Here is a 15,354-nt window from a genome sequence, read left to right on the forward strand (position 1 = left end):
GAAGAAAGCGAATAGTATGTTAGCATTCCTAGCAAAAGGATTTGAGTATATGAGCAGGGAGGTTCTTCTGCCGTTGTACAGGGTCCTGGTGAGACCACACCTGGAGTATTGCGTACAGTTTTGGTCTCCTAATCTGAGGAAGGACATTCTTGCCATAGAGGGAGTACAGAGAAGGTTCACCAGACTGATTCCTGGGATGTCAGGACTTTCATATGAAGAAAGACTGGATAGACTCGGCTTGTACTCGCTAGAATTTAGAAGATTGAGGGGGATCTTATAGAAACTTACAAAATTCTTTAGGGGTTGGACAGGCTAGATGCAGGAAGATTGTTCCCGATGTTGGGGAACAAGGGGTCACAGTTTAGGATAAAGGGGAAATCTTTTAGGACTGAGATGAGAAAAACATTTTTTACACTGGAATCTCTGGAATTATCTGCCACATAATGTAATTGAGGCCATTTTATTGGCTATATTTAAGAGGGAGTTAGATGTTTCTATGTTATTGGTGCTAGAAAATATTGGGCATGATAGTATTGGCCATGCTGCCTGATTTTTCTGGCCAGGATAAACACAACTGTATGCCTCATTCCTCGCATTACAATACTATTTAGAAGTACCTCGCTGACTCGCATTCCAAGATTGAGGGGACTAGAGTTATCAAGGTTAGCACATTAGCCATGTAATAACACAGAAAATATTGTGACAGACTGAGTTTCAGACTGAAGGGAATTGTAAAGCTGAGCTTGCCAGAATCATGGCATTTTTTAAAGGTAATGAAAAAGTTTTCAGGGCATAATTTCCAATTCTACAGATGACTTGGAGATATGGGAATGAGAAGCATTGTGTTACACCTCTTGCTGATGTAAACAGAGTCGTAAAATATGTGGGTAAGTGGCAGTGCCTGGAAATGAAATGTATTTTTTTACTAGACTAAGTGGGACCCGTTGGGTCCCATGTTCACACGAGAGGGCTGGTCCCCCGAAGCAATATTCCACCTCTCCACCAATTCCAATATTCTGGAGCGCTGGTATGGGTTCTTGGGGTGGCAGCTCAGTCCATCAAGCCTGATCTGCTGGCAGCTCACTCACGGCTGGTGGGCTGGCAGTTGACTCATGACTATTCCTTGAAATTCCATTTTAAGCAGGGTGCAAGGCCACCAAATTCAAATCCATGTTCCTACCATTTCAAGCAGGGTGCAAGTCCACCAAATTCAAATCCATGTTCCTACAATTTCAAGCAGGGTTCAAGGCCACCAAATTCAAGTACAGTTTCTTACCACAATGAGCAGGGTGCAAGGCCACCGAATTCAAGTGCAGTTTCCAACCACTTCAAGCAGGGTGCAAGGCCACCAAATTCAAGTGCAGTTTCATACCACTTCAAGCAGGATCCAAGGCCACCAAAAACAAGTGCAGTTTCATACCACTTTCAACAGGGTGCAAGGCCACCAAATTCAGTGCAGTTTTATTCCACTTCAAGCAGGGTCCAAGGCCACCAAATTCAAATGAACCAAACTCACAGTTCAGTAGACATTCAGTGTGTTCAGTTGATTCACAGCTCAGACAGTCATGACCTCTCCCTTCCCCCATCCTGCAGAGACTGAGCCACACCCACACTTCCGGGTTTTATAAACCCTCCCCCTCCCATCGGAAAATGTGTGGCTTTCAGGGCGTAATTGACAGGAGAGAGATTTTTTAAACACTAATAACACTTTTATTTTTCATTGATGGGAAGAATTCTCTGCACCTGCTCAGTGGAGGGGGGACTGAGTAAGATGGCCAAAAATCACAGCCGTAAGTGTAGCGTTTTATCTAAAATCAATATACAGTGCAAACAGGAAGTAAGTGCATTTGCAGTAGTGCCTTTCAACTTCAAGCCCAAGCACCCAAGCCACCATTTGCAGTAAGTAGTGCCTTTCAACTTCAAGCCAAAAGCTCTCAAGCCAAAGCTCCCAAGCCACCATTTGCAGTAAATAGTGCATTTCAACTTCAAGCCAAAGCACCCAAGCCACCATTTGCAGTAAGTAGTGCCTTTCAACCTCATGCCACCATTCGCAGTAAGTAGTGCCTTTCAACCTCAAGCCAAAGCTCCCAAGCCACCATTTGCAGTAAGTACCTTTCAACTTCAAGCCAAAGCTCCCAAGCCACCATTTGCAGTAAGTAGTGCCTTTCAACTTTAAACCAAAGCTCCTGTTGACATATATGAAAAATATGCTCTCAATTGTAAATAAGTTAATCTTAATGTTGTATTGTTACTCAGACAAACTTGGTGCAGGTGGTGAATGATGACAATGATAGCAGCCAATAGTAACTGACAATGATAACAGCCAAAGAGAGGTGCTGTTATTGACAGCCAATGAGAGGTACTGTAATTGATGTGTGAGCATGTGTGTAAATAAAGTTTCTCTTCCAGTTTGAACAAGATGGATGCCCCACTGTGTTTTTTACTGCTCTGAATTATCTTTGGTTTAGCACTGGGTAGGCTGCAAGAATCGCTGCACAATGCACCTCTGCCAGCAGCTCCCAAGCCACCATTTGCAGTAAGTAGTGCCTTTCAACTTCAAGCCAAAGCACCTAAACAACCATTTGCAGGCAGTGCCTTTTTACTTCAAACAAACCATATTTTCATTTTCAAACCACATTAAGGGTACTCACAGTTGTGTAGAAATTTGTTCAGTGTCATTCAGAGCTCAGAGAGACGTGACCCTTGGCTTCATCCATCTTGCAGTGAGTGAGTGAGGCACACCACTTCCTGATTTTATAATCCCTCCCCCTCCCTCCAGCAGGTGCAGCAGAGAGAATGGTGATTTTTTTTACTTCAAGCCAAAGCTCCCAAGCCACCATTTGCAGTAAGTAGTGCCTTTTGAACTTTAAACCAAAGCTCCCTAGCCACCATTTGCAGTAAATAGTGCATTTCAACTTCAAGCCAAAGCACCCAAGCCACCATTTGCAGTAAGTAGTGCCTTTCAACTTCATGGCACCATATGCAGTAAGTAGTGTCTTTCAACTTCAAGTCAAAGCATCCAAATAACCATTTGCAGGCAGTGCCTTTTTACTTCAAACAAACCATATTTTCATTTTCAAACCACATTAAGGGTACTCACAGTTGTGTAGACATTTGTTCAGTGTTATTCAGAGCTCAGAGAGACGTGACCCTTGGCTTCTTCCACCTTGCAGAGAGTGAGTGAGGCACACCACTTCCTGGTTTTATAGTCCCTCCCCCTCCCTCCAGCAGGAGCAGCAGAGAGAATGGTGATTTTTTAAGAAACATAATTATCTCTCTGATTTGTCATCGATTTGAAAAATCCCCGCACCCGTAAGACGGAGGGGGGCTCTGGGCGAGGTGGCCAAAAATGACGTCCGTAGGTGGCAGCATTCTGTCGGAAATCGCAGCACAGTAGGCCAAAAGCGGTCAAGATCAGAGATTTAGTAATGTATAGATTTAGCAGAATGAAAAGTGATCCAAGGGGGCGTCGTCGAGTATGGCTGCCCAGCCAGCAGCTGTTAGTCTTTTCACCCTTTTTTTAATTTTTAGTTAGTTAAAAGTGTTTGTTTTTGGAGGTCTTTTAGTCTTTTTATGTGGGGGGTGGGGGGGAAAGGGGGAAACTATTCTTTTCAGTCACTACCTGGTCGGAGAAGTGGCTTTTCTCTGAGCCGTGTTTTCGCCCTTTACTCGAGGCCTACGAACAGACTGGAGCAGCGTTTTCCTGCCGGGGTCAGCCAAGACTTCAGCTTCAGCGGTGGCACGGCGCTGAGGCACCATCGTGGAGTGGGTGATACCTTACCCGGGTCGCCATGCAGTAGGCTCCGGAGTGCTGTGACCGCTGACTCCAACATCGCGGAGCTGCGGTCTGTGGTCTGTGGTCTGCAGTCTGTGGTCTGCGGTCTGTGGAGCTTCCAGCCGCGGGAGGCGCTGAGCTTTAAACACTGCGGAGCCTGGGATCTCACGTCGAGGTCGCCAGGGTCGGAGCTCCAACCAGCGCAGCTCGTGGACTTCGGGAGCCGCAGTCTCCGGGGAGGATGCGGCCGCTCCAGACACTCCGGGCCACTGAGAGTGCTCAACAGACGCCAGAACTCCATCATCCAGCCAGTGGGCCTGAAGCACTGGGCTGCCGTAGGGGTGACTGCAGAGGCCTCAATAGGCCCGACTATAGGTGAACAGGGGTCGGGACTGGACTTTTGCTGCCTTCCCCACAGTGGGAACCATTGTGGGGGGATGTTTTTATATTTACTGTTAAATTCTTTGATGTTGTGTCTTATCTTTATTTGTGTGCTGCAATGGCAAGTCAAATTTCACTACACCAATTGGTGTATGTGATAATAAATGTCCTTTGTACCTTTGTATCTTTGTAAAAGAAGCAATATTTATACACAATTCCACGGTGTGTACCGCCCTGGGAAAAAGATTCTGACAGTCTATCCTGTCAATGCCTCTCATAATTCACAAGGTTCCTCACAGTCTGTGACTCCAGTAATCTTGGTGTAATCTGCAAATTTACTAACTAACTCATCTACATATCCATCCAAATAATTTATATATATTGCAAACAACAGAGGTCCCAGCACAGATCCCTTTGGATCTTTATTGTTCACAGACCTCCAGCCTAAATACTGTCCTTCCACCACAGCCCTCCGTCTTTTATCAGTAAACCAGTTCTGATTCCATCCGACCAAGTTACTGTTAATCCCATGCATCTTAATCTCTTGGATTTGCCTATCATGGGGAACTTTATCAAATGTCGTACTAAAATCAATTTAGACATCATCCACTGCCCTACCCTCATCAATCATCTTCGTCGCCGCCTCAAAAAACTTGATCAAGTCCATAAGACATGACCTGCCGTGTAAAAAATGGCTTTGTACAGTTCATATACATGTATATGTTGACTGTCCCTAATTAACCCATTCTCTTCCAAATGGGAGTAAATCCTACGCCAAAATATCCTTATATTCCCACTGACATATCCCAACCAGCCTATAATTACCTGGATTTTCTTTAATGCCCTTAAATAAAATAACAACATTAGCTACTGTCCAAACTGCCTTTGCATATTCATTTGATCTAGAAGTGTATGGCTTATTCTACAGTGAAAAAGATTAGGTCCAATCTCAATGCAATTGATACCAAACTTCCCCCATGCTCTATGTCAATGAACAAATGGCTTTTGGCAGGTTTTGCCAATGACAAAACTTTTGAATGTGTGCACGACAACCTCCAGATAAGCTCTGAACGACATAGACTTGGGGACATTAGATTTGTCTTTTTGCACTATTATCGTTTGTTTGTTTGTTTTATGTGTTTGTATGTATGAATGTATATAGAAATAGGAAGGAACTGTAGATGCTGGTTTGAACTGAAGATAGACACAAAATGCTGGAGTATCTCAGCGGGACAGGCAGTATCTCTGGTGAGAAGCAATGGATGACATTTCATGACAAGATCAGTCTGAAGAAAGGCCTCGACCCTAATCATCACCCATTCCTTCTCTCCAGAGATGCTACCATATAACCATATAACCATATAACAATTACAGCATGGAAACAAGCCATCTCGGCCCTTCAAGTCCGTGTCGAACAACCTGTCCCACTGAGTTACTCCAGCATTTTGAGTCTATCTTATGTATATATGTACACACAGCCGCACACACGGACACACGCATATATATATATACATATATATGTATATATATATATATATACAGTTCATATACAAGTATATGGATGTTTCTGTAAATAAGGGTACCAAACTGTGACATGAGTGGCCAAATATGAAAGTTATTAAATCATAATGAAATATCACAGGATAAAAATGGGCCAACCTATGATGATTTCGAGCTAATTTGGGATCAAAATCAACCAACATTTGTCCAAATTTTAATACTTTCAAAATTTGAAGAAAAAATAGAGAAAAAAAACTGGTGTATCTTATTACACAAAGTTCACAGAAGCTTATTCATCCAAAACAGCTCACTACCTACTAGAGTCAACCATCTTAGAAAAAGGGAGATCTTTGGGTTGAACCATAGGACCAGTTTTATTAATTCAATTAAGGCAGCGACAGAGGCCATCAAATGATTTACTCACAAGATTCCAAAGAGGCACAAGGGATTGTGTTTGGAGCTGCAAGGATTGCCAGTTAAGCAACAGAAAGAAGGAGGCAAGCAGTGTGCAAAATCATCAGGGAGGGCTGTAAAATACAAACTGAAGTAGTCAGAGAAGGTTAAGCAAACCAAGTACACATAATAACTTAGTGGAAGGCAGAGATAAAAACACCCCTGACAATCTAAATTTACAAAGGGACCAATCACAATAGTAAGATTAAATGAGAACTTACATGTTTGAAGTTTGATCTTTATTTTATGAGAAGTTATGATGAGGGATTACGTGAAGAAGGCCGTCAACCCGCATACGCGTCAACCTTTAAAGCAGCGGTGTGAAAGCACAGATTACAGCAGTTGAACTGAAAAATAGTAAGATACGAGAGACTAGAAAATACCAGCTGATCTTTTATGAGGGTTTGGGAGTGGACAGCACGTAATCCCTCATCGTAACTCCTCATAAAATAAAGATCAAACTTCAAACTGGTAAGTTCTCGTTTAATCTTACTATTTCACTTCGGAGTCACGTGAGTGACTACATGAATATTTTGAAGCTCTGTGCTTTCATGCCGTGGACTCCAAGGATAAGTCCAAGCCACCCAAGGATAAAAGGTAAATGCATTCAGACACGACAATTTTTGAGAACATGCTGAAGCTTTTTTAATGGACAAATAAATAGCAGATCCTCTTATCCAGGGAAACTACTAAACAGAACTTAAAATGGTTTCGGCAAAGGCCCTTGGTCTGGTGACTGGTTGGTGATAGAACGCCTGAAAAGTACATTCTCCTGACCATCCTGCGGTTGCAAGGATCTGGTCTAGCGGGCCGTCTATTGTCCTTGCTGCTGTTGTAGATGCTGCCCTGGTGGAGTGAGATTTAAAATAATCAGTATCAACTCCTGCGTATATCAGCAACTGTTTCAGCCACCTGGAAATGGTCTGAACCGAAACCTTGTTATGAGGTTTCTTAAAACTAATAAACAATGCTTGTTCTGAACCCCTGAGACTATTAGTGACCTTAATATATAGTCGTAGGTGTGTTGCCACACAGAGCCGAATGTCCAAAGGGTAAGCTACAAAAAGAAGCTTGAGGCTGGAAGAACCTGGTCTGCTTTGCTTAACTAAGTCATATACGTAAAATGTGATACTGTAGGCAGACATGACCATACTATCTAGTCGCAGCTTGTGTAATGACTGGGTCCGCTGAGCTGACACCAGAGCCATGAGCGTCACTACTTTATATGTGAGCTGGGTCAGGGATATGGATGTTGCCGGTGCCCACCGGCGAAGCAGAGTTAAAACTATGCCTACATCCCAAATTTCTGTATATCTGGGCCGAGGGGGTTTCATGTTGAAGGCGCCCTTCATGATCCTAGACACTAGCGGGTGTGTCCCCACAGATTGGTGTCCTGATCGTGGTCCCAGATATGCTGATAGTGCACTTCTGGTACAGTTAATAGCACTATAACTCAACTAGTCTTTAAAGAACAACTTAGAGAGAAACTCCAACTGAGTCATAAGATACATTGGACAGCGAGCAGTACTCTTCCCATTTCCTAATATGAGAAATATATTGTATCTTCTTACCGTCTCTCCAGGCTGCAGTCAGTACATCCAATGTGCGTTCAGTCAATCCGAGCCCCAGAAAAGGTCTTCTCAGACTCTGTAAATCAATAATTAATTTGGTCATGGAGAGGATTATAAGGTAGAAAGCAGACTACTGCCTTTAGGGATGGCCATCAAAGGCTGATCATTCCCAGTATAGCCCATGGCTGTGTCGACCAAACTGGTAGCACCAGGAGGTTGCGACAGTCTCGCTTAATTTAGCGAATATAGATAGTTGAGGCGGCATGACGGAAAGCATAAAACACACATCCTTGCCCAATGTAGCGGGAAATACATCCACCGCCATTGTCTGTAGGCCTTGTACACGTGACGTACTTATGTATTTGACAATTTGTCTGCATGCAGACAAGGCGATATCCAGTGTTCATAGAACATGTATTAACTTTTATTCTGTGCATTACTGGTTTGTCTGTTTATCGTAGGTACACAAAATTGCTGGAGAACCTCAGCGGGTGCAGCAGCATCTATGGAGCGAAGAAAATAGGCGACGTTTCGGGCCGAAACCCTTCTTCAGACTGTCTGTTTATCCTGTCTGTTTATACCAGTGAAAACATTTTAAAACAATAACCAACAATAGAATATGGCCTGAATTTTCCCCAAGTGATAGTTTGTACCACCGATGTGGTAAATTTAATTTAAGCTGAACATGCATCTTCCGCAATCAAAGTTTTAACTCATAATGTGCACCCATTAAAGCTGAGTGTAACGAAAAAGAACCGGTGATGACTCTTATTTTAGCCACCATAGTAGATGTGATTTTCAGAATTGATTATTGAAATTCTACACCGCACAACCGACTTGAGTGTTGCCAAGAAAACATTCAATTATATTACTGAATTTTTGGCTTAAATACCAACCTTTGTGATAATTTTCTTATCCTGTGAGTGATGCATTATGTTCTAAACCCTATATCCACTTACCTTTATGGTTAACGGTGGCTCTGTGGCATGAATTTCCGTCCCCGAGCTCTGGGAGGTGGAACTGCTGGGTTGTTCCAGGTGCACATCTTGGAGGAGGGCCGGCCTTGGCCACACTCTAAAAAAGATTTTGGCTCATAGAGGTCGGGCCTCATGCTGCTACCAGCTTTAAAAAAAATGAGTTCTGCTGGTAGAGGCGTAGGGATATCGCCGCCGGAAAACCTTGGCTCTGCTGGTTGGTAAAGCCCGGATTAATCCCAAGCCTTTTGTCTCCTCATCGAGGTCTTTAACCTGTTTGGGTATGTTTACCCCAAATAGGTAGTTAGGCGGCTAAATGTTGCTTGATTTGCACAGTCCTGCAAATTTAGGATTGAGAGTGGGCCTAATGGCATTCTTCCGATAACAATTAATTTCAAAGTGCGCATTGCACAGTAAAGCAAGCGCATCTTGTTGGTCATTTGATAAAGAAACTTTATCCACAGTCCTTGCAAAGGCTGTGATACCTGAAGCCAGCAGGCCCAGAATCTTTTGGAGTTTTACCTCCTGGTTTCTGATGGTTCCACCCAGGTGGTTCCATATCGAGCTGTTAACAGCTGGTACATTTAAAGATGGACAATTGATGGGTGTGTTGTGCCTCCTGGCTGTGTCCATCATGACTTCGTCTTGGAGTTGGTGTTAAGTTAAGTAGTTTATATTGGCCGCAAGCGCTTCTTTGAGCTGCTCCCCAATTAGCGGTGGCATCGCAAATTTTGATTCTATGGTTGATATCTCCGTTTCTTGCCCGTGCATCATAGTATGTTCACCGGATATATCGGTGAATACTGAGCCAGTCCACAACTCAGAGAGGGAGACATCTAGCAGCCCTGTATCAGGTGCTGCCGCGGGCTCACTCGGAGACCCGCGTTGATATAACTCCGATGGAAGGAGTGTGTCATGGTGGAGGAACCTCTCCATGAGGAGCTCCATCCGGGCTAAGCGTCCGCCGACGCTGCCCATAGTGGGAGTTGCACCCTCCTGGCCTGACTCATCAGAGTCTATAGGCCTTACAGACTTCTGCTTGGCTTTCCCCACCCTTGGGGTAGCCATGGTGCTCTGCAGAGTCACCAAGTCTGCAGTCGCTGGTATTAGCATCAGCGACTGGGGTGGTGTAGTTGGCAGTCCCCCGCTACCCGCGTTCCCGCGGTCTTCTGTAGCGGGTCTCGCTCCAGTTCTCCTAGTCTTCATTTTGTCCATATTATTTTGTTCTGTAGCGGTTCTGCAAACAAGTTAGAACAACATCAAGACCTGAGAATAAGCTTTAGAACTTACCTGCGGGTCTTTTAACTTACCGGTGGCAGGAGCAACGCGCCTGTCAACCAGTCGTGGCGCCATGCGTGGACGTATTGACGCGCATGTGGGTTGATGGCCTTCTTCACGTAGTCACTCACATGAAGTGAAATCTAAATTTATAAAGGCACCAATCACTGCAAGACCCCTTCACAGGTCATACAAAAATATTATCTAACACTTTGTCTCCAGTAGTCAGAGAATAAAGTATTCATTGCAAACAATCCAAACAGTTCCAACACAAAAGAATAATAAGGGTCTTTGAACTTTGATTTGCGTATACGAACAGCCTGAAACAAATATTGTTTGACATAAAGAGATGCTAAGAAGATTCATCCAATGTATGTATGTTATCACCCAAGAACAAGGTAAAATTACCTCATTGAAAAATATGCTTCAAACTTCAACCTTATACATTGGGCTACAACAAAGCAGCAGAGTAGCATAAAAGATGACAGATAAAATACCTGAGGAAGCTTTTTGGAAGAAAGCAGATGTATCAACTAAAAATTATTCAACAGGTCAGACAACATTGAGAGAAGTCGAGGCTATAGGAAGATCCTAGCCTTCTTTCTCCATCGACTGCTTGAACTGCTGAGTATCTACAGCACTTTCAGCACTTTCTCTTTTTGTTTCTGATTCCCACAGTCTGCAATTCTTTGCTTTACATGTAAAAGTCTTAAGTTCATCCAAGACATTTTATCAAGGGTGAAGATTGAAATAATACGTTCGGCATGGACTTGTAGGGCCGAGATGGCCTGTTTCCGTGCTGTAATTGTTATATGGTTATATGGTTAATACATGAAGAGTTGATAGTTGATTCAGTTCTGTTCTTCCATCTCATTGCTACTTTGAGTTTTATCCTTCATCACCTCAGCTTATTTGTTGCCTTCTCCAAATAATGCTGTCACCTCCACTGTCTGTCGTTTTTCATATCCTTTGTAATTACCTCAGCTGACATTGTCACCTCAGCTGCTTCCCGTATCCCCTTGGTACCTCATTATTCACCCTACTTCACACATAATTTCATTTGCTCCTTAACCTTTCTTCTCACCTTGCATTACTCTGCAATATGCTTCATATCTCAGTTCACGTTTTTTCTAAACAAGTGCCATTTGAGAAGTAACTCATGCTTGAAACACCCTTCATGACCTTTCTTCCTCTTTGCTGTCTGTTTTAGAATCACGTTGTGTTACCATTGGCAGCATCCATATTGACACTGCAAACTTCTTTGCATTTCAATAGTTATTTACGAGTACGTAAGGTGATAATAAGCCACACAGTGGGGCTCCATAAACAGGAAGAAAAAATATTTTGAGCTTTTTTTGGAGAACTACAGGCACACACCTGGATACTGGAAATTACTCTTCTACAAAGACACAAGAGCAGATTTCTGCCTTCACTACCTGCATGTTAAATACCAGGCAAGATAGCCATGATATGATGTGAAAGAATGGACAGCGGTACCAAGATCCAGCTGACTTTCCTTCCTTTGAAATGAATTGAAGCACAATCTTTCACCTTCTATACACAACATTTCAGTCCTTTAATGCCCAGTTTGCAAAGAATAGCAATCGGTACAACATCAGAGGCACAAGGGATTGCAGATGCTGGAACTTTGCGCAGAACACAGTGCTGGAGTAACTCAGCGGGCCAGGCAGCTCTCTGGAGGACATGGATAGATGATATTTCAGATCAGGATCTTTCTTCTGCATTCATCAATTGTAAGCAGCTGACTCCCGCAATGGCCCTTGATGTAGCCAGTTACAAAAGCCTGCTAACATGAAAGTTAGCCATTTATCATGAATGTTCTTATTTTCTGTCAGTTATCATAAGCTAGGCACAAGTAACTGTAGATGCTGGTTTAAAAAAATAAACTCGGACTGTTTTCACTGGAGTGAAGTAGGCTGAGGGATGACCTTATAGAGGTTTCTAAAATCATGAGGGCCACAGATAAAGTGGGTGGTCACATTTTTTTTTCCCCAGGCTAGAGGGTCTAAAACTACAGGGCGGTTTAAGGTGTATAGAAAAACATTTAGAGGAGCCTTGAAGAGAATATTTTTCACACAGAGAACGGTGGGGAAATGGAACAAGCTGCCAAAGGAAGCGGTACTTGCATTTACAATTACAACATTTAAAAGATATTTGGGCAGATACTTGGGCTGGGAGCTTGGAAACTTTAACTTTTCTATGTGGGGGAGGGGGGCAGGGTAAGGGGGAAACTGTTAGCCAGTCGCTTCCTGGCGAGGATGCGACTATTTCTCTGAGTCGCATCCTCGCCCCCCACCTCGCGGCCTACCAGCTGGATTAGAGCGGCCTTTCCTGCCGGGGACCAGGAACCGGACCAGAGCTGCAACAGCGACGGCGCAGCGCTGAATTCACCATGGAGCAGACGATGCCTACCGGGATCGCCGTTTGGAGCTCCGGAGCGTTTGGCCGCTGCTCCAACATCGTGGAGCTGCGGTTTGGGAGAGCGTCCAACGCGGGCGGCGCTGACCATCATTGCGGAGCCCTGAGGCTCCTTGCAGAGGGCCACCAGCATTGCATCTCTGCCCGGCGCGGCCTCTGGACTTTGGGAGGAGGTGGCCGACTCTGTTTTCCAGGCCGCTGAGGATGTCCCCCAGCCCCGACGTCGGACTTACATCACCCCGGCGGTGCGAGCCTGAACATCGGGCCGCCCGTAGCGGCGACTGCGGAGAGCTCGCGGAGGCCCCGACCACGGGTGAACATTGGAGGAAGAGACTAACTTTGGTGCCTTCCCTCACAGTGGGAAACTTTGATTCTGCTGTGTGGAGATGTTTTTATGTGGAATTCTATCTAGTGTTGTGTTCTTTATTTTTATTGTATGGCTGTATGGTTATCTCATTTCACTGTGCCATCTGGCACATGTGACAAATAAATGTATCTGGTATCTTGTATCTTGCACATTATTGATGGAATTAGCATCCTGCAGTGAATGGATTGAAGTTCACTATGATTGCAATCTTAGAGCGGAGATGTTATTCTACGGGACTCCCAGAAAAGTTGTTTCTGATAAGACAAGGGCTGCAAATGCTGTGTCTCTGTGAAGTTTAGTACAGGGACATTTCTAGAGTAGCTGTGAACAGTGAGGTGTGCAGGGAGGATGAGAGCCTTTTCCTCCCTCAAGTTCCATCCCCACTACATTCAGTCTGAAGAAGGAATCCAACCCAAAACGTCATCCATCCCTTTACTCCAGAGGTTTTGCCTGACCCTCTGAGTTACTCCAGCACTTTGTGTCTATCTTCGGTATAAAACAGAATCTGCATTTCCTTTCTACACACTAGAATTTCACCTTTCCCTTTGCAGAAACCTTCAAAAGTCCATTTCCTTTATTAATACTGATAAAAATGATTCACTTAGGTCATCACTTATAACTTCAGACTCCAGTTACAGATATTCCCTGTTGTTCCGATGAGCCAAACATATTCCCTGGATATTCTCTTGCCTTTAGTATGCATAAAATATCTTCGGAGTTACCTTAATCCTGTACAGTGCCATTTCATGAGTTCACCTCCACCTCCTGCCTTTTTACTTCCTAATTTGTTTTTTTAAGCACCTCCACACACTTTATTTTAATACTCTTGAAAGGGTTCATCTATCTTTCATTCTCTAGATCTGCCATATACTTTACTGTCTCTTTATCCAACCCTCAATATTCCTTATCTACCCTACTTACTTCATCGAATTACTTCATCAAAGGACACTAATTAATTTAGTAAACAAAATGTTATTTTCATAAAGGCGTATTATCTCTGCCTAATCATGTAATGGTTAAGCCCTAATCATATTGTTTCCATTCAAGTGAACATCAGGAGAGGAAACAACAGCTACAATGATGTGCCTATTTAGTACTAACAGCCAAAGGCAGGTTTTTATGTATAGGTGTTTCTGATCTGGCCTCCTGTTCCTCGGCGAGTCCTAGCATGGACTAGGCGACCATATAACCATATAACAATTACAGCACGGAAACAGGCCATCTCAGCCCTACAAGTCCGTGCCGAACAACTTTTTTCCCTTAGGCCCACCTGCCTGCACTCATACCATAACCCTCCATTCCCTTCTCATCTATATGCCTATCCAATTTATTTTTAAATGATACCAACGAACCTGCCTCCACCACTTCCACTGGAAGCTCATTCCACACCGCTACCACTCTCTGAGTAAAGAAGTTCCCCCTCATGTTACCCCTAAACTTCTGTCCCTTAATTCTGAAGTCATGTCCTCTTGTTTGAATCTTCCCTATTCTCAAAGGGAAAAGCTTGTCCACATCAACCCTGTCTATCCCTCTCATCATTTTAAAGACCTCTATCAAGTCCCCTCTTAACCTTCTGCGCTCCAGAGAATAAAGACCTAACTTATTCAACCTTTCTCTGTAACTTAGTTGTTGAAACCCAGGCAACATTCTAGTAAATCTCCTCTGTACTCTCTCTATTTTGTTGACATCCTTCCTATAATTGGGCGACCAAAATTGTACACCATACTCCAGATTTGGTCTCACCAATGCCTTGTACAATTTTAACATTACATCCCAGCTTCTATACTCAATGCTCTGATTTATAAAGGCTAGCATAACAAAAGTTTCACCGAACACCTGCACGTGATCCTCCAAGGCCTAACATTCCTGGTTGCTAACTATTTGAACTCCTCTTCCCATTACCATATTTACATTTCTGTTCTAGGCTTCCTCCATTGCCTGAGTGAGGCCACACACAAACTAGAGGAACAGCATCTCATATAGGCAGCTTACAACCTGATGGCATAATCATAGAATTTTCAAATTTTAGACAACTTCAAACTTCCCCACTTCACCTTCTTCCTGCACTCACCCTTTCTTTTCCCCTCCCCCTTCCTTATGCCATGACTGCACTCACGCCTATTATTACTCCCTTGTCCTTCCACCTGCAATCCTTCCTCTAGCTTCACAATTCGCAACTCTTCAATTATTTTCTCTCACACCATCTGTCTTTTCATCTTTGGTCCAGTCATCTGGTTATCAAAAAAACCTCACATGTATCCACCTATTACTTGCCAGGCTTTGTCCCCTCCCACAATCAGTCCCAAGAAGAAACTGACCTGAAACTTCACCTATATATGTTTTCCAGAGATACTGCCTGACCCTCTGAGTTACTCCAGCACTATGACTTTTAATAAACCAACATCTGACGTTCTTTGTTTCTGCAGGTTTCTACTCAATTGTCTCATGGTAAATGGTTTTATAACAAGACCATGGAAACTGCACAGCCTTCCTCAGATATCATCATGTGGTGACCATCATAGGGTATACATTCCCTGAAACTTAAATTTATTGTAATCTACTTTGTAGATCAAGAATCAAACCTAAAACTTCCCAACTGTTGTTAGTCTGGTGACA

At 43.6% G+C, this 15,354-nt stretch overlaps 1 protein-coding gene across 1 annotated transcript in view; it reads left to right on the plus strand.

Moving 5' to 3' along the window:
- LOC129701970 (uncharacterized) overlaps nucleotides 1-8,435 on the plus strand; it is a 30,151-nt gene extending 21,716 nt beyond the window's left edge. The window contains exon 3 of the mRNA XM_055643430.1: nucleotides 8,142-8,435. Within this exon, the coding sequence (XP_055499405.1) occupies nucleotides 8,142-8,203 (62 nt within the window). The 3' untranslated portion in view covers nucleotides 8,204-8,435. The remainder of the gene's footprint in view (nucleotides 1-8,141) is intronic.
- Nucleotides 8,436-15,354: the final 6,919 nt, after the last annotated feature.

Source organism: Leucoraja erinacea, chromosome 1 (genome assembly GCF_028641065.1).
Source record: "Leucoraja erinacea ecotype New England chromosome 1, Leri_hhj_1, whole genome shotgun sequence".
NCBI classification, from domain to species: Eukaryota; Metazoa; Chordata; class Chondrichthyes; order Rajiformes; family Rajidae; genus Leucoraja; species Leucoraja erinaceus.